Source organism: Peromyscus californicus, unplaced genomic scaffold (genome assembly GCF_007827085.1).
Source record: "Peromyscus californicus insignis strain IS unplaced genomic scaffold, ASM782708v3 Scaffold_7__1_contigs__length_154581171, whole genome shotgun sequence".
NCBI lineage: Eukaryota > Metazoa > Chordata > Mammalia > Rodentia > Cricetidae > Peromyscus > Peromyscus californicus.
Genome location: NW_026294595.1, coordinates 7,898,762 through 7,922,455, shown reverse-complemented (window position 1 = coordinate 7,922,455; position 23,694 = coordinate 7,898,762). Strand labels below are relative to the sequence as shown.

Sequence of the window (23,694 nt, the reverse complement as noted above, 5' to 3'; positions counted from 1 at the left end):
AGGGGTGGCGAGAGGGGTGGCCACATGGGGCCAGAGGCAGCTGATCTCCTTGCTCTGTTTCCAGGCGAACAGTGCTGGGCTGTACACCTGCCTGGCGGAGAGCCCCGCAGGCAATGTTGAGAAGAGCTTCCGGGTCAGGGTTCAAGGTAGGGGCCACAGGGACAGGGAAGGGAAGAGCACAATGGGCCCTGCAAGGGTGGGTCCATCTTTCGTATTCTCTCATCCCCCAGCCCCTCCAAATGTCGTTGGGCCCCGGGGTCCCCGCTCTGTGGTTGGCTTGGCTCCAGGGCAGCTGATCCTGGAGTGCTCAGTGGAAGCGGAGCCAGCACCAGAGATTGAGTGGCATCGAGATGGCATCCTGCTTCAGGTGGGTCCCTTCTCCTCCAGCTCTGAGGCTTCTGCAGGGTGCGGAGGGTCTGTCCTGGACATAGTTCTCCATGTCTGCCTCCGGCACATCTTCTACCTTGATGATTATTGTCACTCCATGTCGTGTCTGGGCACTGCAGCAAGACCAGGATTCATACCTGGTGTTCTTTCCATGGTACCTCCAGGTTACACTGAGGGCTTTGTGACCCAAGTCTATGACGAGTTGTCTGTGCCCATCCTTCCCAAGGGCCCCGTTTGTAGCTGTGGACTATGGGGTCGTGGGTCTTTGGGTGGGAGTTTCAATGACCGTGCTCAGTCCTTCCAAGTTCCTGGGGCTCCTCTTGCTGCAGATCTGCTGCTAGCCTAAGATGGAGCAGAGACCATGGCTGTCAAGCTCATAGGTGCCTCAGACCTCCTGGCCTGGTGTTTATTTGGGCCAAGACTGGTTTGATCCACAGGAAACCAGCAAGCAGAAGCTAAGGGAGGGATTGTGGTACAGGCCTGCCGATGGGGCTCTGAGGAAGCTAGACCCTTGATCGTTTCTCCAATAAGATCTTCCCTTCTGCCCCCTGGCGTTCCCAGCAAGAGGATGCCAACTCAGGACTCAGTTCTGCATCCATGAGAGCAAGGTCAGGGGTCATAGCCAAGTGCTAATAAAGATGCCTCTTCCCCTACCCTGGGGGGTTCTGCAGGCAGATGCCCATACTCAGTTCCCAGAGCAGGGCAGATTCCTCAAGCTGCAGGCGCTGAGCACGGCGGATGGTGGAGATTACAGCTGTACGGCCCGCAACACCGCAGGCAGCACCAGCGTGGCTTTTCGCGTGGAGATCCACAGTGAGTGTCCCCCTCCCTCCCCACCATCCCCTCAGAGCCGCAGGCTCCCAGCCCTGCCCTCTGCCCCTCCCCAGCGGCACCCACCATCCAGCCAGGACCCAATGCTGTGAACGTCTCCGTGAACCGCTCAGCCCTGCTGCCCTGCCAGGCCCACGGTGTGCCCACGCCCCTCATGAGCTGGCGGAAGGATGGGATCCCTCTGGATCCTGGGAGCCCCAGGTGGGAGCCAGAAGGGGAGGGCTTCTGGAGGATCTTGAGTTTAGGGTCCTCTTTGCCAGTCACAAAAAGAAACTCTCTTGGGCAGTTGGAGCAGAAAAGTGCCTTTACATGGATGTGGGTGGGTCTTAGATCACAAGGACAGGCACACCATTGACTTTGTTAATCTGTTTCTCTCTAAATATGGTGTCCTCTCCTCCACTCTCTCTTTTTCCTCTCTCTCTCTCTCTCTCTCTCTCTCTCTCTCTCTCTCTCTCTCTCTCTCTCTCTCTCCCTCCCTCCCTCCCTCCCTCCCTCCCTCCCTCCCTCCCTCCCTCCCTCCCTCCCTCCCTCCCTCCCTCCCTCCCTCTCTCTCTCTCTCTCTCTCTCTCTCTCTCTCTCTCTCTCTCTCTCTCTCCCTCCTACCTCTGAGAGCACGGCAGATACCCTCTCCCCACCCCAAATTTACAGCTTCCCCAGCTCAGGCAGCCTGTGGAGCGGGCAAGCCCTTCTGTGACTTTCAAACCCAAATTCCCAAGACACGCAATGCCATTGGCCCAGGCTGTGTGATGGACCATCCCCTATCCAATCCACTGTGACTAAGGGTGGGATTACGTAGTACTGCCTGGCCAATGGGGCCATTCCCAAAATAGTGAGGCTGCTCCCACCTGGATAAGCCCCTCTTGAGCTCTCTGACGCCAGGTAGTATGTGGGTAGCCTTATGCTGGTCTCTCTTGTGCAGGACTGAGTTCTAATCCTTTCGTAGGGAGAGCCGGGGGCAGAAGGGAGCATCTTGCTGGAGACGCAGGCAGGGGTCCAGCCCCTCTCAGAGCCCATCTGCCTGTCTACATGGCAACCCCTCTTTCCGTCACAGGCTAGAGTTTCTTCCTGAGGGCTCACTGCGGATCCATCCAGTCCTGGCACAGGATGCCGGACACTACCTCTGCCTGGCGTCCAACTCCGCTGGCTCTGACCGGCAAGGCCTAGACCTCAGAGTCTTTGGTAGGTGAACAGGGAAAGGCATTCTTCCGCATCCACTTCCGCCAGGAACTAGCCCTGCTATTTCTGAATTGTTCCAGATGTCAGGGTCCAAAAGCAATGATCCTCAAGAGGTTTTAGCCACGAAACCCAGGAGTGAAAGGTTTTACCCAGTGTACCCAGAGGACACGTGTCACACACCCTTCCTTAAGTAAATGGCAAAGTACAAGATCAAAGTCAGTGAATCGGGGCCTGTGGTCAAGTGTCTCCTCCCATGACAGTTGACCACCTTACAGACCTCAGGCAGGGCTGATGGAGAGGAGCGCTGGCAGCCTCCTTCAAGAATGGGGGTGTCAGGGCCGGGCGGTGGTGGTGCACGCCTTTAATCCCAGCACTCGGGAGGCAGAGGCAGGCGGATCTTTGTGAGTTCGAGGCCATCCTGGTCTACAGAGCAAGATCCAGGAAAGGCGCAAAGCTACACAGAGAAACCCTGTCTCAAAAAAATCGAAAAAACAAAACAAAACAAAAAAAGAATGGGGGTGTCAGAAAGGCACTAAGTTCAGGGTCTCGAAAGGCACAAACAATCCAGCATAAAGGCCTGTTGTCCTCTCTGGAGAGCCCCCACGAGCTCCATGGGATGGGTTGAGTGTGGCAGTGAGTGTTCCAAGCCTGAGCTCCTACTCTGGGCACAGTCTCAGAAAGCCCCCACGCCCCCATCCCACGCCTATCTTCTAATATCTTACCTCTCCCCAGAGCCCCCGACCATCGCCCCTGGCCCCTCCAACCTGACCCTGACCGCTCACAGCCCGGCCTCACTGCCCTGTGAGGCCAGCGGTTCTCCCAAGCCCCTGGTGAGCTGGTGGAAGGATGGGCAGAAGCTGGACTTCCGCCTGCAGCAAGGCACCTACCGGTAATGAACGGTCCATCTATGGTGGAGAGACACGGGAGGTCAGGGGGCCCACCACACAGAGTGTGCAGGGTCAGTGAGGAGGGCCCCAGACCTTGGGGTGCCGGGGGAATTGTGACATTGAGACAGATAGGATCACTTGGACAGAGAGGGGGTGCTTGAATACATGGCCCCACAGAAAAACATGTGTGACTTATTCGGCACGTTGAAAACAGGACATGGGGGTGCTGGGGGGTGCTCAATGGCAGGCCATTTGTTTGGCATGCTGAAGCCTGTGGCTACTTCTGAGAACCACGTCTCACATGCAGCCGATGGTCAGTGACCATCAGAAGTGTTTGTCGTGTGTCTCATCACTTCTGATTGGAGATCAATTGTCATAATCTGAATCATTGTCCCAAACGTGCAGGAGGCAGAGACACATGGATGGGGACCAAAGTGATCCACAAGACCAATAGCTGAGACATTGTAAGCGTAGAAGGTTCTAGAAGATACTTTTTTTTTTCAATGTGCATGATGTTCGTCTCTTGAGTATATGGACCCCATGTGTGTGCAGTAGCCCATGAGATCCGAAGAGGGTCTCAGATCCCCTGTAGCAGGAATTATAGGCAGTTGCCAGTCACCTGACATGGGTGATGGGAACAGAATTTGAGTCCCCTGGAAGAGGGGTGCTCTTAACCTCTGAGCCATCTCTCCAGCCCCCAGAAGATACTTCAAGAGTCATGTCTAGGGGTAGATGCAGGGTAGGTCTGGGGCAGGGAGATCGATGGCTCACCCCAGGCCACTCCAGCCATCCATTTGTCCATCCCAGACTCCTGCCCTCCAATGCCCTGCTCCTCACAGCTCCCAGCCCTCAGGACTCAGCCCAGTTTGAATGTGTGGTGAGCAATGAGTTGGGCGAGTCCCGCAGGCGCTACCAGGTGACCGTCCACGGTGAGTCCTGGCAGAGGTGGGAAATGTGGGTTCAACACCCTCCCTCTTGGGAGCTCTCCTGCCAGCAGGGACTTGTGCCTGTTCACCCCAAGACTTCTGTGCATCTTGGGACACCTCCTTTAGGAAGTTCTCCTGGGTCTTACTTCCCACCACTTTGATGTAACTTGGTTGTGGCACATTTCCTGAGAGTCCCCTAACCTAGAAGAATCTAAGCCCAAACCTGACCTTGTCCTCACTCAGGTTTAAATTGCTCCTTTCTCTGCTGCCTGGGCCCTCAAAGCAGACTAAAGTTTCAGCTGGACCTGCAGGGTCCTGTGTGGTCCAGCCCACTGATGCCCCCGGGTTCAGCTTGCCCCATGGCTTGCTCTGGGATCAGCTACACTGTTCCTTACCTCAGGACCTGTGCATACACTGTTCCCTCTGCCAGGATCATGCTTCCTTCACCCAGCCAACACCTGCTTTTCCTCCAGTTTTCAATTGGGTGTCACCTTCTCCAGAGTCACCAGGCCAACGTCCCTCCACAAAGCTATTCATGACTATATCTCTGTGCCCTGAACTGTGTGCTGAGTATACCAGCATGACTTTGCCATGCCCACAGCTTCAGCCCCTGTCATCACTCATGCCACCTCATGGCTAAGCCTCCCTTTATGACAGTCCTGTCCCTGTGGTCCCATGAGCACCTGTCCCCTCTGCACCTCAGCAGGGACTTACCCTTTGTTTCAGTGCCTCCCACCATTGCGGACGACCAGACAGATTTCACAGTGACCAGAATGGCCCCTGTGGTCCTCACATGCCACAGCACAGGGTCACCAGCCCCAGTTGTGTCCTGGAGCAAAGCAGGTGCCCAGCTGGGAGCAAGGGGCAGTGGCTATCGGGTCTTGCCCTCTGGTAAGTAAGGGTGAGCAGCAGAGAAGGCTCTGGGGTGGGGGTGGGGTACACAGAAGGCATGGAAGAGCCCTGGGCAGCAGCGACTTTGCTGTGTGGCCTGAGGGAAGACCCTTGCCCTCTCTGAGCCTCAGTACCACTTTGAGGGCACTGTACTGCTGTCTGAGGCCCATCAGAGGAACTCCAGGATCCTGGGGAAATCAGTGTTTTCTGGCCAAAGTTGAAAAACCCCTGGGAGTGTTGGAAAAGCTGGCTTCACCCAAGGGTGCCAGCCTTCATTTTAAAATCATGCTCTTGACCTTTTGGTGTTTGAGGGTTCCTATTTTTGATGGTGTTTGGATAACAGGGGTGGTGATTTGTAAAATACCATGGCTGTGCTGAGAATATGACTCACTTGGTAGACCACTCTCCTAGCATGAGCAAAGACTTGGATTCTATCCCCTGAGCCACACAAAGTTGGCTTGGTGGTCCACATCTGTAATTCTAGTACTTGAGAGGTGGAGTCAGGAAGATCAGAATTTCAAGGTCATCCTTAGCTATATCCTTAGCTATAGAGTAGGTTCAAGTCCAGCCTGGGCTACATGAAACCAGGTCTCAAAAAAAAAAAAAAAATGCAGCCGGTGGTGGTACATGCCTTTAATCCTGAAACTCCGAAGGCAGAGGCAGGCAGATCTCTGTGAGTTAGAGGCCAGTTGGGTCTACAAAGTGAGTTCCAGGACAGCCAGAGCTACACAGAGAAACCCTGTCTCAAAAAACAAAAAACAAAACAATAATAAAATTGCATTTACTTGTCAAAATGATTAGGGCAATTTCCCCCTTGAGTGCTCTTGTTAGTTAGGAAACCCTGTTATAAGACCACTGGGCAGGGCAGCCCCCGATTTTCAGACTCTCTAGGTGCAGTGGACCCCTCCTTCCAACCTGGAGTTACAGGCCAGTGGCCTTGCTCCCCTCCCCCACCCAGCAAGCCCCAGGTAACATCCCCCAAACACTTTGCAGTGAGGCTGAGCTGAGGCTGTAAGAAGGAAGGTGAGGAGAATGAGGGAGTCCCGGAGGCTTCTGGGAAGAGCACATGGAGAAATCCAGGGGTTCCTAGCAAGGAACAACTGACCCTGGGCTCCCACAGCTGAAGCCCATCTGGTCTGATTGTCATCATGCACATTGAGAAACTGAGGCCCAGAGAGTAGAAGGAAGCTGTCACAGTCACACCTTGGGCAGGGAGCATGATGGGCTTGGAACCTCGTCCCTATGCCCTCTGCTGCCCATGAGGTTTACCCGTGGGCAGCAAAGGCAGTTTGAAAGTGTGTTGGTAACAGCCCTGCCCCTCCATTGTAGCAGGGTCCTTGCTGTTGTTCCCTTTGTGGGAGGGGGCCAAGTAGGCGCAGAGTCAACAACACAGACTCTGGGAGAATGTTGAAACAACAAGCTCAGTTTATTTAGGAAGAGGCAAGCCTTATATACCCTCTACCCCTCCCTGGGGGGAGGTCTGATGAATATGCATCTGCCGGTGTGACATGGCTGTCTCTCATTGGTCCGAGTCATTTCCAGACCATGTTTCAGCTGCTGTTGTTAAGGCCCTTAGGCAGACCCAGGTTGGCTCTCAGAAAGGATCTTTTTTACTTGGTTGGGCCTCAAGCCTGCTAGGGATGAGTCATCCCACACTCCATCACTAGAGATTCCTGTCCCCAATCTCCTCCCCCTCCCTCACCGTGTTTGACTCCCCCTACAGGTGCTCTGGAGATTGAGCAGGCCCTTCCTATCCACGCTGGCCGATACACCTGCACAGCTCGCAACTCTGTTGGGGTGGCCCGTAAGCACATGGTCCTCACAGTGCAAGGTAAGTCCCCCAGCTGGGCCACCTGAGGCCCCTGGGTAAAGGGAGTAGGTGAGGAACTGGAGGCAGGCGGGGCTGGGAATATAGGGGAGGCCTCAGCCCCTGATGCCACCCCATACCAGCCTACCTGACATTAGTTCCTAGTTTGGAATCTTTGGGAGAAAATAGGTTCCTGCAGCCTTGTTGCTGGCCTGAGGCTTCAGAGCCTCCATTCCTTTAGAAGGCCTCCTCTTTGCTATACATCCTGGTTGGAGGGACTCCTGTGGAGGAACCTCTGTCTTCTGTGCCTGCAGCCTCCCCTATGGTGAAGCCACTACCCAGCATGGTGCAGGTTGTGGCATCGGAGGAGGTGAAGCTGCCCTGTGAGGCCTCTGGCATCCCCCAGCCAGTGATCATCTGGCAGAAGGAGGGGCTCAGCATCCCTGAAGGTGAGACCTCACAGTGGCCAGCTGGAAGGGCAAGGTGCTCCTCCCTCCTGCCCAGGAGAGCTCCCCCCCCCCCCCGGGAGAGGTCCCACATAGCCCAACCTGAGCCCAAGACACAGTCCCACCTTCTGTTCTGGCGACCCCCTCCTGCCCTCCTTTCTGAGGTCCTACCTGAGCACCCAGTGGCCACTTGGGAAGTCTGGGAGTATCCTGTCTGCTCCATCACTCTGTGACACTGGCAAATCAGACAGATCATCTCAGGTCACATCTGGCCCCTCTAGGGCAGTGGTTTCCAACCTTTCTAATGCTGCGACCCCTTAACACAGTAATTCCTTATGTTGTGGTAACCCCCCAACCAAAAATTTATTTCATTGCTACTTCATAACTGTGATTTTGCTACTGTTATGAATTGTAATGTAAATATCTGATATGCAGGATATCTGATATGTGATCCCCCCAAAGGAATCCCAACCCACAGGTTGAGAACCACTGCTTTAGGCAAGCCCCAGATATTATCCTTAATTGTATCCTTTCACATCCAGGAACACGTACACAGGTCCTCGCCAGTGGCCAGCTGTGGATCACGCACACCAGACCAGAGGATGCCGGGAACTACTTCTGCATTGCCCAGAACAGTGTGGGCAGTGCCATGGCAAAGACCAGGCTGGTGGTGCAAGGTGGGCCAGAAGGAGATGTGGTTACCCAGGACTTTGAGGCGTTCTCTCTCTCTCTCTCTCTCTCTCTCTCTCTCTCTCTCTCTCTCTCTCTTCCTCTCCCTCTCCACTGTCTACTCTAGCCCCTGCTGACACACCCCTACCCCTTCCCTGCCCAGCACTGCTGAAGTTACTAGGGAGAAGCCTCCCTTTCCTCTTGTCCACAGTCTGGCTCCGGGCATAAATCCTCACCCTCTGCCTCCTCCAGCCCCTCCTGGGATGTGAGCCTGGCCTGCCTTCTTTGTTATAACTTGGTGACAGTAGCTATTGGCCCTGACCAGAAGCTTCTCCGTGGCGCTCCCTTAGCTTGAGCCTTACGGTCTGCCAATGTCTGCTCACCACACAGAGGACATTCAGTGCAGCTCAGAGTCCTGTGGTTGTTGACAGGACGTCTGGATGGCCATGGCTCTGCAGCTAGGGTCAGGCTTTGCCATGAATCCAGAGTGGCTCCTGGCTCCTTACCCCTCCAAGCCTGCTTGCCCAGCATGGAGGCATGTCCCCAGATGAATGACACCAAGCACACCTTCCTGTGACCTTCACTCTGTCCCTAGCACAGTCCCTGTGGGAGCGAAGTGTACCAACTTTGCCGCACGTGGTCTCCGAGGCTGTCGTACACAGGGAGCCTTTGCTAATGGGGCCTACATGGTCTCTGGCCCCGCCACAGTGCTTTAAGTCATTGTATGTGTGTGCACACACGTGTGTGTACACACCTGAGCACACAGGTGCAGTAGGGTCACCCTGACATGACATCAGCAAACAGAATCCTCCGATCATTCTGACCACAGGCAACGACCTGTGGCTGGGCAGCTGGTAGAAGCTGATAGAGGCTGTGGGGACCACAAAGGGCAGTGTCACGGAGCAGCCCACCCCACCACAGCTTACCCCAGCCCCAAACGGGCATCCGTCTCCCCACAGTCCCACCTGTGATTGAGAATGGCCTCCCGGATCTGTCCACCACGGAGGGCTCCCAAGCCCTCCTGCCCTGCACAGCCAAGGGCAGCCCTGAGCCAGCCATCACCTGGGAAAAGGATGGCCAGCTAGTGTCTGCAGCTGATGGCAAATTTGCCCTGCAGCCTTCCGGGGAGCTCCTGGTGAAGAACTCCGAGGTGAGTGTGACCCTCGGATGACAGAGAGCTGTGGAGTACCCCCTGTTTGCCAAGATTATCCCTGAGCCCTGTTAGGCCCTTTAGCCCCTGGGAACCTTCGAGGGCAATGTTGGCATCCCACCCAAAAGGATAAACCAAGGCTCAGAGTGCAACTGGATATTCAAGATCACTTCTGTCAATGGTCAGAACCCAGGTTTGAAACTGGACCTCTACCATCACTTCCCATGGAAGCATAGTGATAACTTTGTGTCTACAAAGTACACCAGTTGTTTTCAACCAACCTCGACAACATTGCAAGTCCTCCAAGTTCAGGAGGAGGTGCTGAACAAGGGCTACGGGGGTGCCAGCACCCTTGATTATCAGTACTGCAAAAGGAGCCGTGTTTTTAGTGGTGTGGCAGCTGTATGGTGACATACAAGCTTCGAGGGTTATCAGGCCCCAGACCCTGCCTCCACAGCAGTGAGGAGCACACTAGCCCTGTCCCAGTGCCCTGGAGAACATCTCCCCTCAGAACCTCACTGGGTTTTCTCCATAAAGGCCCCTGAGGTAGGAGTCACTCTTGGATGTTTCAAACATGGATAAGCTGGCATGGGTCATTTTGAGCACAAGGTCCAGCCACTCGATTCAGGAAACAGGACTGGGTCCCGTGGCTCTGGTCATGTGGTCAGAAGCTCAGGGAAGTTGGCTTATTGCTGACTATAGGATCTGGGGGAAATGCTCTACTTCTCTGGCTTGGATGCTCCATAGGAGCCTGTGGAGAACGGTCTCCAAGGGTGTTCTGGCCCAGGCTAGGTGTAGAGGCAGTCTTCATCCTGAACCCCTCTGCCCACAGAGCCAGGATGCAGGCACATACATCTGTACTGCAGAGAATGCTGTGGGCCGTGCCCACCGCCGTGTGCATCTCACTATCCTGACGCTGCCTGTCCTCACCACCTTGCCTGGGGACCGCAGCCTGCGCCTTGGGGACAGACTATGGCTTCGCTGTGCAGCCCGGGGCAGCCCAACACCCCGCATTGGCTGGACCATCAATGACCAGCCTGTGACAGGTTTGGGTCTCCTGGAGTCAGGGGTGATGAGAGCTGGGAGGTGGAAGAGGGTGGAAGCCCGTCCTTCAGGGTCTGGATGTCCAGGCTGTACAGAAAACAGAGAGGTCTGCCTGTGAGCTCACATCCTGAGCCATATGTCAGAGCTGGCAACAAGCCATCTGAACAGAAAACTCAGCTCCAGAGACCTCAGGTCAGAAGGGGCTGCCTGTGTTCTGGCCCCCAAGATGCTACTCCACTGGGGGTAACTGTTCTCCCTTCTGAGACCCAGGGGGAACACAGGCTTTCAGAGTACACCGTAGGAACTTGACAAATGCCTGCTTCTCTAGTGAATCGCTGAGTACCCTTCCCTGAAAATGGCGTTTTTACTGTGGAGTGCATCCCTCATCCCAAGTCTAAGGCCAGGCCTGCTGAGCACCCATGTGCAGCTACAGACAGGCTTCGCCGGTCCCCACCCTTTTCAAGGGAGTCAGCAGATGTCCCAACTACTTCTTCTGTGACACAGAGAAAAGCAGGGGTACCAGGGACAGGATGACTCAACACAGAAATACACGTGACATCCCAAATAAATTCCCCTTTCCTGTCCTAGAGACCATGTCCGGCCCATAGCAAGGAAAGGCAGTCTGTACTGGGGCCCTGAGTTCAAGTCCTCAGCATCCACAGAAATAGCTGGGTATAATGCTGTGTATCTGCAGTTCCCAGCACTGAGAAGGCAGAGACAGGAATATCTCTGGACCTCACTGGTCAGCCAGTCTAGTCCAGTGGTTCTCAACCTGTGGGTCACGACCATTTTATAGGGGTCACATATCTGATATCCTGCATATTAGATATTACAATTCACAACAGTAGCAAATTATAGTTATGAAGTAGCAACAAAAATAATTTTATGGTTGGAGTTGCCACAGCACAAGGAATGGTGTTAAAGGGTCACAGCATTAGGAAGGTTGAGAACCACTGGGCTAGCCAAGCAGAAAGCTCACAGGCTGGCCTGGAGCTCCTGAACCTACTGCCTTCATTCCCAAACACTGGGATTACAGGCCTGCAACTCTGCCTGGCTCTTTATGATAATAGGCCCAAAGGCTTACCCTTTATGATAATAGGCCTACTGTCATCTGAAAATTATAAAACAGGCAAATTCTTGTTGTTCAGCTTTCTATGGGCCCCATGTTGGGCACCAAAATGTAGTTGTTTGGTTTTTACTCTTTACTCTTTTGGGGGCCCACCACCCAGCTCCCAAATAAATCACACAGAGAGACTTATCATTACTTATAAATGCCCAGCCTTACCTTGGCTTGTTTCCTGTCAGCTTTTCTTAACTTTAAATTATCCCATCTATCTTTTGCCTCAGGGCTTATTACCTTTTCTTACTTCTGTAAATCTTACTTTTGCTCTTATTCCATGGTGGCTGTGTGGCTGGATGGCTGTGTGGCTGGGTGGCTGGGTGGCTGGGTGGCTGTGTGGCTGTGTGGCTGGGTGGCTGGGTGGCTGGGTGGCTGGGTGGCTGGGTGGCTGGGTGGTTGGCCCCTGGCTTCCTCCTCTCTTTGTTCTCTTGCTATTCCTTCCTTCCCTCCTAAATTTCTCCTTCTATTTATTCTCTCTGCCTGCCAGCCCCGCCTATCCTTTCTCCTGCCTCACTATTGGCCGTTCAGCTCTTTATTAGACCATCAGGTGTTTTAGACAGGCACAGTAACACAGCTTCACAGAGTTAAACAAATGCAACATAAAAGAATGCAACAAGGAGTTGGGGATTTAGCTCAGTGGTAGAGCCCTTGCCTAGCAAGCACAAGGCCCTGGGTTTGGTCCTCAGCTCCGGAAAAAAAAAAAAAAAAAGAACTCAACACACTTTTACATCATTAAACAAATGTTCCACAGCACAAACAAATGTAATACATCTTAAAATAATATTCTACAAGAAATTCTCTGGCCACATCCTCTTTTTGGCTGTGGCCTCCACACAAAGATCTAACCCAGTCAGCCTGCTGTCCATGGAGAAGGGACCTTCCCATCTGTTTCTGCATTCCTGTTGAGCACCTTGTGGATACACAGGCCTCAGCAAAGTGTCCTTTATCCCTGGACTGAGTCATGGACATCTCTTTTTTCACCACAGAGGGGGTGTCTGAGCAGGATGGGGGCAGCACACTGCAGCGGGCAGCCGTTGCCAGAGAGGACAGCGGGATGTATGTGTGCTGGGCTGAGAACAGCGTTGGCCGCGTGCAGGCTGCCAGCTTCGTCCATGTGAAGGGTAGGATATGAACCCATGCCATCTTTCCCCGTAGACCTCCTGTAACCCATTTCCTGCTGCTTAAGAGGCAAGCTTCCTGCCCTCTAACTAGTGACTCTTCAGCCTCTGTGTGTCCGGGACCCCCTGGGGGACTTCATAAACTGCCGGGACCCAGGTTCTACTGTGGACTCTAAACTCATGGAGGGTGGTGTGTGCAGAAAACGGTGTATTTTACACTCTCTCCCCTGACAGTCCCACTTGTAGCTGGACAGTAGTGGGAGGGGGCATCGGGGTCAAGCTGTGCCCAGTCTGCCACCGTTATCCCCTTGGCACAGGTAGCCCTTGGAGACACTGGGATTTTTGCTCAGCTTTGGGTGGGCCTTGTTGGAGGCCATGTAACTCAGTGCACTGGGACTGTCTGACTTTGGGTAGATTCAATCTCGGGAACCCAGGAATTGTAGAAACCAGTGCAGACTAGCTGCCGTGCTTGGAGAGCAGAATGACTCCCTTGGCTTCTGTGTCCAACAGTGTCCCCGCACTCCTACAGTGTGATCTGCAGCCGGGGTGATCCGCCCAGCCCCTTGTGTTGGTTCTTACAGAGGCTCCAGTCCTACAAGGGGAAGCCTTCTCCTACCTGGTAGAACCTGTAGGGGGCAGCATCCAGCTAGACTGTGTGGTTCGTGGAGACCCAGCTCCAGACATCCGCTGGACCAAAGACAGCCTTCCACTGCCCATCAGCCGCCTCTACCTCCAGCTACAGAATGGCTCCCTGACCATCCTCAGGACCAAGGCAAGGCGGGGCCCAGTTCTATGTTTTTTACAGCTGTTTGGGGGCTCTTTAGGTTAGCACTACCCTCTATAGTCTATACACAGCACTTCCCTGCTTCCTCTCTAGGTATCGCCCAACCCCCACTCACTTGTCTGTGCCTTACCATCGTCCATGGTTTTTTCCACCTCATAGGCTAGCAGTGGGAAATCATCTGTAGAGAGGTCATATGCCAGATATTTAAGAGTGGCCTGTGAGAAAAGTCACCTTAATATTATTTTAAATATGAGTAGGCTGGGGGGGGGGATAGGTGACTATGACCCTCCTGTATAAATGGGGACACTGGCTATCAGGGCCACAGTGCATGCAGGAGGCTGACTCTGCTCATGTCTCTACTGCCTGTTCCCTGTGGTCAGCTCCTCTCCCAGCTTTTCAGCTGCACCCATGTTCCAGCAGCTAGTGACAGTGAAATTCACCAGTCTCTCCTGGCATGACATCATCATAGGCTTTGAACCTGCTCACTTGGGAACCACGCAGATAGTGATTAAAAATAGGCCTAGTCCAACAGCAGCTGCAGTGAGAGCCACTGCCTGATCGAGGACTCGTGTCATGAGGTTTAACAGTCATGACAGTCCCGGGGACACCTGCATCAGTCCCGGGGACACCTGCATCAGTCCCGGGGACACCTGCATCAGTCCCGGGGACACCTGCATCAGTCCCGGGGACACCTGCATCAGTCCCGGGGACACCTGCATCAGTCCCGGGGACACCTGCATCAGTCCCGGGGACACCTGCCTCAGTCCCGGGGATACCTGCCTCAGTCCCGGGGACACCTGCCTCAGTCCCGGGGACACCTGCATCAGTCCTGGGGACACCTGCATCAGTCCTGGGGACACCTACCTCAGTCCTGGGGACACCTGCATCAGTCCCAGGGACACCTGCATCAGTCCTGGGGACACCTGCATCAGTCCTAGCAGCTCTGATTCTTTTAGAGATTGGGAAACTGGGTCTCCAGAGACACGGTAACGTGGTAGCAATGGGACCCCACCCGTGTGGATCTGGCCTCCAGACCTCCACCCTCAGCTCCACATCATGCAGGCCCCTAGACACTACCTCCTGGGCATGGATGGGCTCTCATGCTGCCCTGGACCCATCCCCTCAGAAGTGCAAATGGAGCCAGGCATGATCTCAAAAAAAAAGTAGAAAGTTAGGGGTTTTGTTGTAGTGTTGTTTTTTTGTTTTTTGTTTTTTTTTTTTGGTTTTTTGAGACAGGGTTTCTCTGTGTAGCGTAGTGTTGTTTTTTAAATATTCCTTTTGATTTGATTTTTATTTTGGTTTTTGTTTGTTTGGGGGTGGTATTTTGTTGTTGGTTTTGTTTTGTTTTGAGACAGGGTCTCACAAAGTAGCCTCAGCTGGCCTGGAACTCATAGAGATCCGCCTGCCTCTGCCTCCTGAGTACTGGGATTAAAGGTGTGCACCACCACCACCTGGTCACGCTCTGTTTTAAAAATAAAATAAAAAAAAATCTAGCAGCAGCAGCACGAAGAAAAAAGCATGACGGGTTCCCTGTGTCACCACAGTCTTGATGGCCATGGCACCCTGTGGGCAGTGTCCTTAGCCACTGAGTTAGTGGGCTGGAGACCCTGGGTGCTTCCCGTTCCAGTGCAAGCATCCTGAGAAGCCTTGGGCTTTGGAATGTACCAGGCTCCGGCTGGGGAGATGGCTCAGTCAGCAGAGTGTTCGTCATGATTCATGAAGACTGGAGTTCGATCCCCAGAACCTGCGTTTCAAAAGCTGGGCCTGGTGGCTCAAATAATCCAAATCCTGGGCAAGCACACAGGCTGACCCTTTGCCTCACTGGCCAGCCAAGCCTCAAATACTTGTTGAGTTCCAGGCCAGAGAGAACAAGGCAGATAGAGAGGAGCTGAGTAATGACAGGAAAAGTTGACCTCTGGCCTCCACATATGTGCACACACACACACACACACACACACACACACACACACACACACACCAGTAAATATATAAATAATTTTTAAGTGTGCTTGATAGTATGAGCAAACATATTCCCAGGGCATCCAAATCCCAACAGTGCGTGGCCGAGCAATAGTAGCTCCCGTAGACTTCTGGAAGAATCAGAGTCAGGCTTTCCCTAGTGCAAAACTGCCCAGGGCAACAAGCCCTAGCCTCCCTCACCACCCGGGTTCTGAGTGCAGAGGGTCTGGATTCTCTGCATAGCTGATGAAAGGCCTTGGGCGCCCTTGCTGCTTCCAGGATTCCTGTTTCCCTGTCCACCATCCACCCTACACCCTTCCCAGCTAGATGAGTCTCAGCACAGTCACCTTTGTGCCTGACCTAAGCACCTGTCCCCCCACCCCACCCCCTTGCCACCTGCAGATGGATGACGCAGGACGGTACCAGTGCCTGGCCACCAACGAGATGGGCGCCGTGAAGAAAGTGGTGACTCTTGTGCTGCAGAGTGAGTTTCTGTCCCTAGCAGGTGGAGAGCAGGTGTCGAGGGCACTCGGGGTCAGCTGTGACTGGGTATGGTTAATTATGCAGAAGGGGTCATTGAAGCCCCGTAAAACATTTCCCAAATGTAGGGCGCAACTCAGGGTCGGCCTGGAAAAATGTTGCTGTTATTTTTATTGTTGTTGTTTCTATTCAAGATTCAAAACTGCCTTTGAGGTTAAAGTGACAACTCTTGCATTGGACACGCAGCTCAGAGTTTTTGTAGCGCTGAGTCTCGGGGGAAACCTGTGAAGGAATCTTGGGAGTTTTGCAGAAAGTATTTTGTGTGTGTTGGAGTGGTGTATGGGGGGTGCTCACCAGTGCATGAACATGTGGAGGCCGGAGGTTGATGTCGCCAGTCTTCCTGTCTTGCTCTCCAACTTACTGTTGTGAGGCAGGTCTCCCAGTGAACCAGGAGCTCGCTGTTTTAACTAGCTTGACTGGCCAAGTAGCCCCCAGATCCTTCTGCTTCTGCCTTCCCACCCCTGGGGTTAGGAACGTGCCCTGCCTGGCTTTCGATCAAATACAGGTTGCCATGTTTATGCAGCAGCAAGCACTGTATCTGCTGAACCATTTCCCCAGCCCTCCAGAAAATACTGTTTTGAAGATGAACCCACATATGAAGTACAGCATTCGACCTGATGTCTAGCACAATGATCCATAAAGGGAACCCACCCACCAATACCAGCTCCCAGCACCCCAAACAACCCTAGTCATTCTCCCTTAGCCCACTAATTGCTGCCCTGAGTTTTTATAACAAAAGACCCCCAGCTCTGCTAAGCTGTAATTCACATTGAGTGAGTGTGGCTGCACACATCCATAATCTCAGCCCTTAGGAGGCTGAGGCAGGAGAATTACTGAGAGTTCATAGGCAGCCTGGACTACACTGTGAGTTTTGAGCCTGCCAAGCCTATACTATGAGACTCTAATGTGAAAAAGAAAAATTTTAAAAGGTGGGGTGTGAGTGAGGGTAGACCAGATGGCTCAGTGGTAAAGAACACAGCTCTTCCAGAAGGCTAGAGTTCAGTTCTCAGTACCCACGTCAGAAAGCTCACAACTTCCTTTAATTCCAGCTCCAGGGGTACCCAGCACCCTCTTCTGGCCTCTGTGGGTAATTACACTCATGTGCACATGCTCACACAGATACACACAGACACATAATTTAAAATAAATCTTTTAAAAAGAAAAAAAAGGCATTTATCTGAGTAGTTGTTGATAAAATCATGGAGTTGTGCAAGCATAGGCATGCCTGGCAGATTTCTATCAGCAGGAACTTCCTGGGACCCCTTCAGTCCCTCCTGCTCCCAGGCCAGCCCCAGGCCCACTAGTGACCTGCTTCCTGTTTCTCCAGATGATCCTCTTCTGGGACTTTCACATGGATAGGGACCCAGACAGTCTTCTTGGTTCTGACTCCTTTGAGCTGTGAATTCTCTTTCTCCCCATCTATAGCCTGTCTGTGACTTTTCTAGACAAGGCCTTTAAAGAAAGGCTAAAATGTAACATTTAAGGAAGTCCACACTTTGTACTTTTTGGATTGTATATTTAGTGTTGTATCTTTTTTTAAGTCCTTGGGGCTGGAGAAATGATGCCGTCAGTAAAGTGCTTGGCCTGCAAACGTGATGACCGGAGTTCAATCCCCGGGACTCACATTTAAAAAGTCCAGGGTGGGGCTGGTGAGATGACTCGGCATACGAGAGTGCTTGCGGCCGAGCCTAACCACCTAAATTCAGTCTATAGAATCGACACGGTACAAGTTGAGAACTGACTCCCACCAGTTATCTTCTGGCCCCCCACACACGCTGTGGCAGACGTAAGAGTGAAGGAATAAATACATGTGAAAACAGAATGTTAAAGCTCTGTGTAACAGTGCACATCCCAGTACTGAACAGTGGCAGGAAGTAGACCCCCAGGGCTTTGCTGGGCAACCAGTCCGACCTAACTGATGAGCTCCAACAGGAAACCCTGTCTCAGTAAACAAGGTGGACAGCACCTCAGGTTGACCTCTGACCTCACTATGCAGGTGCATACGTGCAAGTATACACATATATGACTACAATTTTTCTTTCTTTCTTCCTTCCTTCCTTCCTTTCTTTCTTTCTTTCTTTCTTTCTTTCTTTCTTTCTTTCTTTCTTTCTTTCTTTCTTTTTTGTTTTTAGAGACAGGGTTTCTCTGTGTAGTTTTGGTGCCTGTCCTGGATCTCGCTCTGTAGACTAGGCTGGCTCTGCCTTCCAAGTGCTGGGAGCATGAACCACTGCTGCCCGGCTACAGCTGTGGTTCTTACATGGGGTCTGTGATCCATTCTGAGTTCATTTTTAAGTGAAATAAGGGTCCAATCTTTACTTTCTTTTTCATCTGGAATCCAGCTGTTCCTGTAGACCCCGTTTCCCTCAGGACACAGCACAGCACACTTCAGAGCAGACCACTGCACTTGTTTTGCTAAACTGATCACTAAATATTTTCTTATTTTGCCTGAAATTGCTTAATTTGGGAATTTTTGTTGCTAGTTCATAGAAGAAGTACAGATGATTCGATTTGGGGGTGGGGAGTCACAAGATCTTGAACTCACAATCCTCCTGCCTCCACCTCAGAGTGCAAAGGTTACAGGCATGCCCCACCACAATTTATTCAGTTTTAGGAATTGAACTCAGGGCTTCATGTATGCTAAACAAGCCCTCCACCAAGTGAGCAGCATCCCCCACCCATCAACATCATCACCATCATCATCATCATCATCATCATCATCATCACCATCATCACCACCGCCACCACCACCACTACCACCACCACCACACACACACACACACACACACACACACACACACACACACACACACACACACACACACACGGAAATCCGAGGCCAGCTTCGGGTAGTTGGTTCTCTCTCCATCCTCTTTGTGTGATGCTGTAATCTCCAGGCTGACTGGCTACACACTGATCTCCCACAGGAGTGATGGGACTGATGAGGCAGGCTTTCACACGGGTTCTGAGACAGGACTGCAGAGGCAGGCTTTCACACGGGTTCTGAGACAGGACTGATGAGGCAGGCTTTCACACGGGTTCTGAGACAGGACTGCAGAGGCAGGCTTTCACACGGGTTCTGAGGCTCTGCTCTCGGATAGTCAGGCCTACATGGCAAGTGCTTTGACTTGCCGCCTCACCTTGTCAGCCCACCCTGGGTTTTTATATCTTGATCTTATGCCCTGTGGCTTCACTAGCTTGGTTTTTAATTCTGGTGAATTTCGTAAGGTTTCCCACACATGGGATCTTCTGTGTGTCATGTATGAACAGTCTGCTTCTTCCTTTCTTGTCCACACTTCTTCCTTTTCTTTGCCGCACTTATGGCACTGATCAGTCACCCTAGAGAACCACGCTTCCTCACCAGCCCTACCTGACTCAGTCTCTCTCTGTTGGATGTGAGAACAGCTGTCTGTCCCGCTGAGGGGGTCCCTTTATCCTGAGTTTGTGAGGGGCTTTTGTCATGGGTGGGGCGGACCTGGTCACAGACAAAGCCCCTGAGGTGTGTGCATCCTATGCTTGTTAAGAACAGCCAGAAGCCCTGTACTTCAGAAGACAGAAAAAACTGAAGGAGAAGGTAAGGGAGACCACGGCTTCCAGGGCCCAAGGATCAGGAGGCGTGAATCTCCTCTGACCTGCTGAGTGAGGCTGAGCCAACATCTGGAAATATAGCTAGACTCTCATAAAAAGTAATAATAGGAAGCCCAGCAAAAGCCCCTTCTCTCTGGCTCAAGGAAAGACTAGTGGGGCTGATGAGAGGGCTCAAGGGATAAAGATGAGTTTACCACCAAGACTGACAACCTGAGTTGAACCCCTGGGACCCCTGGTGGAGGGAGAAAACCACCCCCGGAAGTTGCCCTCTTACCTCCACATGTGTATCATGTGTGTCCCTAAACATACACAACACACACAACATATGCACATACACCATCACCACTACCACCACACAACATACAAAAAATGGATTTAAAAATTTTAACGTGTGTGTGTGTGTGTGTGTGTGTGTGTGTGTGTGTGTGTGTTCACATGAGTACAGGGCCCACAGAGGCCAGAGTTACAGACAGTTATAAGTCACCTGACATGGATTCTGGGAACCAAATTCAGTCCTCTGCAAGAACAGTATGCTGTCTTGACCACTGAACCATCTCTCCAACCCCTAAATAAATAAATGTAATTTAAATTAAAATTTTAAACTAGAAGAAGAAACAAATGATGAGGCAGGAAAATACGTTGCTAAGATGGTCACCTTGCTCCAGTTACCATGGGAACCACTCTGCACACCTTGTGCCATGCATAGATAGAGAGCAGCCCACACTTCCCCCACACCCTGAATAGGGAGTATCATCGCCCTTCAGGCCTAATGAGGGGACAGAACTGTCCCCACTTCTCTCATGAGGGAGCCTTCTCCCCACACGGTTAGTGGGAGCCTTGTTGGGAATCAGGAAGCTTCAGGCTGCCTGACAGTGCTGAGTCAGATGCCTCTCTCAGTGTTCTAGGGTATCAGCAGAGCCCACGGAGGGGCAGGCCTGACAGTGATCCCGTGTCTTCCTCCAGTGTGGAGGAGGGAGGTTGGTCAGAGACACCATCCTTTCTCGTGCTGCTTACCACATTTGGTTCTAACAGCGATGGAAACTCCCAGACTCAATCAGGAACCAGGAAACGCTCGGCCTGGAGGAGCAATGGCAGCCAGCCCACACAGGCGAGGCACAGATGTGTGACTCACCCGCCAAAGAGCTGGAAGTGGCCATAACAAACTGCTTCAGCCAGAGATTGTGATCATGGATTTCCTCTACCTGCATCTTTCACCCCCACCAGGGATGTAGGGAAGTGGCCAGCCCAGGCCTCTTCACACCTTCCTTCCTTTGTTAAGGTTCTGGCATGTTCGTCTCCTCAGCTAGGCTGCTGGGATGGGTGTTGTCTCCTCCAGTTTTCCCTACACACTTCAGCCTCTGGGTATGTGTCCCCCTCCACTGAAAATGCAGCCAGGCCCCCGTGGCAGAAATCTACTGGTTTTCACTGGTAGCCAGTGGGGATGCCATGGAGTGGGGTGGGCAGGGTCCTCCACAAAAGGCTGCAGGCTACCAGTTCTCAGCCAGAGTTCTAGAAGCTTTTTGTGTATTGTGGTCTTTGGCTGGTTTCTTAGGCCCTGAAACCCTTTCGTCAATTTTGTACTTTTTTGAGGCATCGAAGGTGACCACTTTACTTAGCCATGGCTGCAGGGCATTTCCTCTTCTTGTTTTGTTTTCATTGGGTGGGGGGGGGGGGGATGGTTTTCAAGACAGAGTTTCTCTGTGCAGTTTTGGTGCCTGTCCTGGAACTCGCTCTGTAGACCAGGCTGGCCTCGAACTCTCATAAATCCACCTGGCTCTGCCTCCCGAGTGCTGGGATTAAAGGCCTGCACCACCACCGCCCGGCCTTGTTTTCATTTTTTAAGACTTACAATTTTTATTTTATGCATTTGAACCATCTCCCCAGCCCTTGACACTCATTTAAATAGAACCCTAGTGCTGGCGTAGGCTTGGTTACAGAGCACTTGTCTAGTATGTATGTGGCCCAGAGTTCCACCTCCAGCTCCATCAAAACCAGAAAGAAGCTCTAACTGGGATCTTGTCACAGGTCTAACCTCCTCCACACAGCACTGTGACACCATCCTTTGTAAGCGCCCATGCTTAGTTACCAGCCAAGGTCACCTGATACGGCCACAAGGAATTCACCCAGGCCGGTTGGAGGGGCCACAGCACGATTGAAGCTGTGACAGTTTTATTGAGAGCAACCAGACTTTTTATACCTTTATTAGAAACAGAATATAATGGCAGCTGTCAGGATCAATACAGTTATGGTTGCCAGGACACAGTGAAGTTGGCGAGTCATACAGGGCACACAAGATTAATGTCTAAGACCAATTGTCCTGTCAAGCTTCCCTGTTCCCTTGACTGCTAAGGGAGCATAAAGAGAAACACAAAGCGGCCTCAATGCTTCACTGCCTGGGGGAGTACATCAGTCTCTCAGGAACTGGAAGGCGCACAGTGCCCCAGGAACCATGGACTCTAACCTGAAAAACCTCTGATGGATGCCTCTCAAGGCAGCTAGGCCTAGCAACTCCCTGGTTCCCTACAATCTATACTGTTGGAATCTCTCCCTTCCTTTTTGTGGCTATACGGTTTTCCACTCTATGGCCACCGTTGCTCCCGGCCCCCAGAGGACCCTTTCCAGTTTGGGGTATTTTGAGCAACTCGGTAAGGAGATTCCCATTCGGGTCATCGGGGAGCACCCCTTCGTTTCTGTTGGGATAAGCCAGAGCTGAGTCACAGGTCACACAGCACACACATGTTCAACTTTTGTAGACCTGGCTTTGGCGACCTGAGCTGTGGCTCCTCAAGACAGACCTACTCGTGGCAAGCACAGTGTGATCAGGCTAAAAAGGAGCCGTAGAAGCCATCTTAGACTGTCTTAGCAGGCCCCCGAGGAGTCACGGGTTCTTATAAAAGAGAGGCATCATGGGGAGGAGACAGCTGCAGAGGCACAGTCAAAGGCTAGCCGAGGCACAGGAGGGCATGGCACAGCCACCAGCCTGGAGAGCCGCAATCACCAGAGGCTGGGGGGGGGGCAGTTGGTCTCCTGAGCCTCTAGAAATAAGGTTCCTCGTTGGCTTCAGTCTTGTGAGACTGATTTGGGGATTCCGGCCTCTACAGCAGTGAGAAAATGGACTCCCACTGTGTTGGTCCCCCAGCTTGGTGCCAGTTTGTTCAGGCCAGAAGCTCGCAGCAGCAGCAACAGAGGCATCTCTGCACTTTCACCCACAGCGTAAGAGTACTAATCGTCTCTATCCTCACCAGAGCCAGGCACCTCCCTCCTACTCTGCCTCAGTCAGCTTGATGGGGTGTATGAGTAGAGAGGAGCCATCAGCCCACGTTCCATAGGGGTAACAGTATCAGGTCCACTCATTCAGGGGCCATCAAGGCCAGATGGCTCTGGAAAGAGGTTCGTAATCATTGGAAGTAACCTAAGGATCCTACCGTTGAGGCACCATGTAGGAAAATCACCATGGAGGCAGACAGTGTGTGAAGGTGACTATGGTCTAACTGGAGTGAAGAAAGCAAGCACAATAGAATATGACCATATGGTCATCTTGGGAACGACACAGATTAATGCCTACACACACCGAGACCGCTGTATCATCACTCTGATATGTAATCTGTGTGCACCAGGCAGTGGTGGCCCACGCCTTTAATCCCAGTACTTGGGAAACATAGGCAGACAGATAACTGAGTTCAAGGCCAGCCCAGTCTACAGAGTGAGTGCCAGGACAGCCAGAGCTACACAGAGAAACCTCGCCTCGAAAGACCAAAAACAAACAAGTAAATAAACAATATATAACATATTATAACATGTAATATATAATATATTCTAAATAATATAAGTATATTATTTTATTTATTTATGTATATGTTTGTGTGTGACTGTGTGTGCAAGTGCACGTGCCTGTGGATTTGTGTGCAGAGTTCAGAGGAGGAAGTCAGGAGTCTTGTTCTTTATTCGCTTGAGACAGAGTCTGTCACTGAAACTGGAACTACACTGACGACCAGCAAGTCCCAGCAATCCTCCTGTCTCTGCCCTCCACAGCACTGGGGTAGCAAGCATGCACAACCATAATTGGCATTTTTTAGATATGACACTTTTATTTGATGCAATGTGTTTTGATTGTATTCACCCACTCCTCTTGCTAACTCCTCCAAGATCTCCTCCTCACTCCCAACCCTACGTTCTTTTCTTTTTAATAAGCCACCGAGTCCAATTTATGCCGTACATTTACTCCTGGGTGGGGGGTGGAGCCATCTGATGGAGCGAGGTCGACCTCCTGGGGCCACATCCTTAAAGAAAACTTACTTTGGGGCTAGAGAGAGATGGCTCAGAGGTTAAGAGCACTGGCTGCTCTTCCAGAAGTCCTGAGTTCAATTCCCAAGA

At 52.1% G+C, this 23,694-nt stretch overlaps 1 protein-coding gene across 1 annotated transcript in view; it reads left to right on the top strand.

Annotated features, from left to right (window-relative positions):
- Hmcn2 (hemicentin 2) overlaps positions 1–23,694 on the top strand; it is a 132,750-nt gene that overhangs the window by 93,143 nt on the left and 15,913 nt on the right. Inside the window, 16 exon segments of the mRNA XM_052724421.1 lie at positions 65–146; positions 231–367; positions 1,059–1,200; positions 1,275–1,419; positions 2,270–2,397; positions 3,127–3,283; positions 4,089–4,210; positions 4,934–5,098; positions 6,822–6,929; positions 7,220–7,354; positions 7,894–8,028; positions 8,980–9,170; positions 10,003–10,216; positions 12,321–12,455; positions 13,034–13,224; positions 15,598–15,679. Of these exon segments, the coding sequence (XP_052580381.1) occupies positions 65–146; positions 231–367; positions 1,059–1,200; positions 1,275–1,419; positions 2,270–2,397; positions 3,127–3,283; positions 4,089–4,210; positions 4,934–5,098; positions 6,822–6,929; positions 7,220–7,354; positions 7,894–8,028; positions 8,980–9,170; positions 10,003–10,216; positions 12,321–12,455; positions 13,034–13,224; positions 15,598–15,679 (2,269 nt within the window).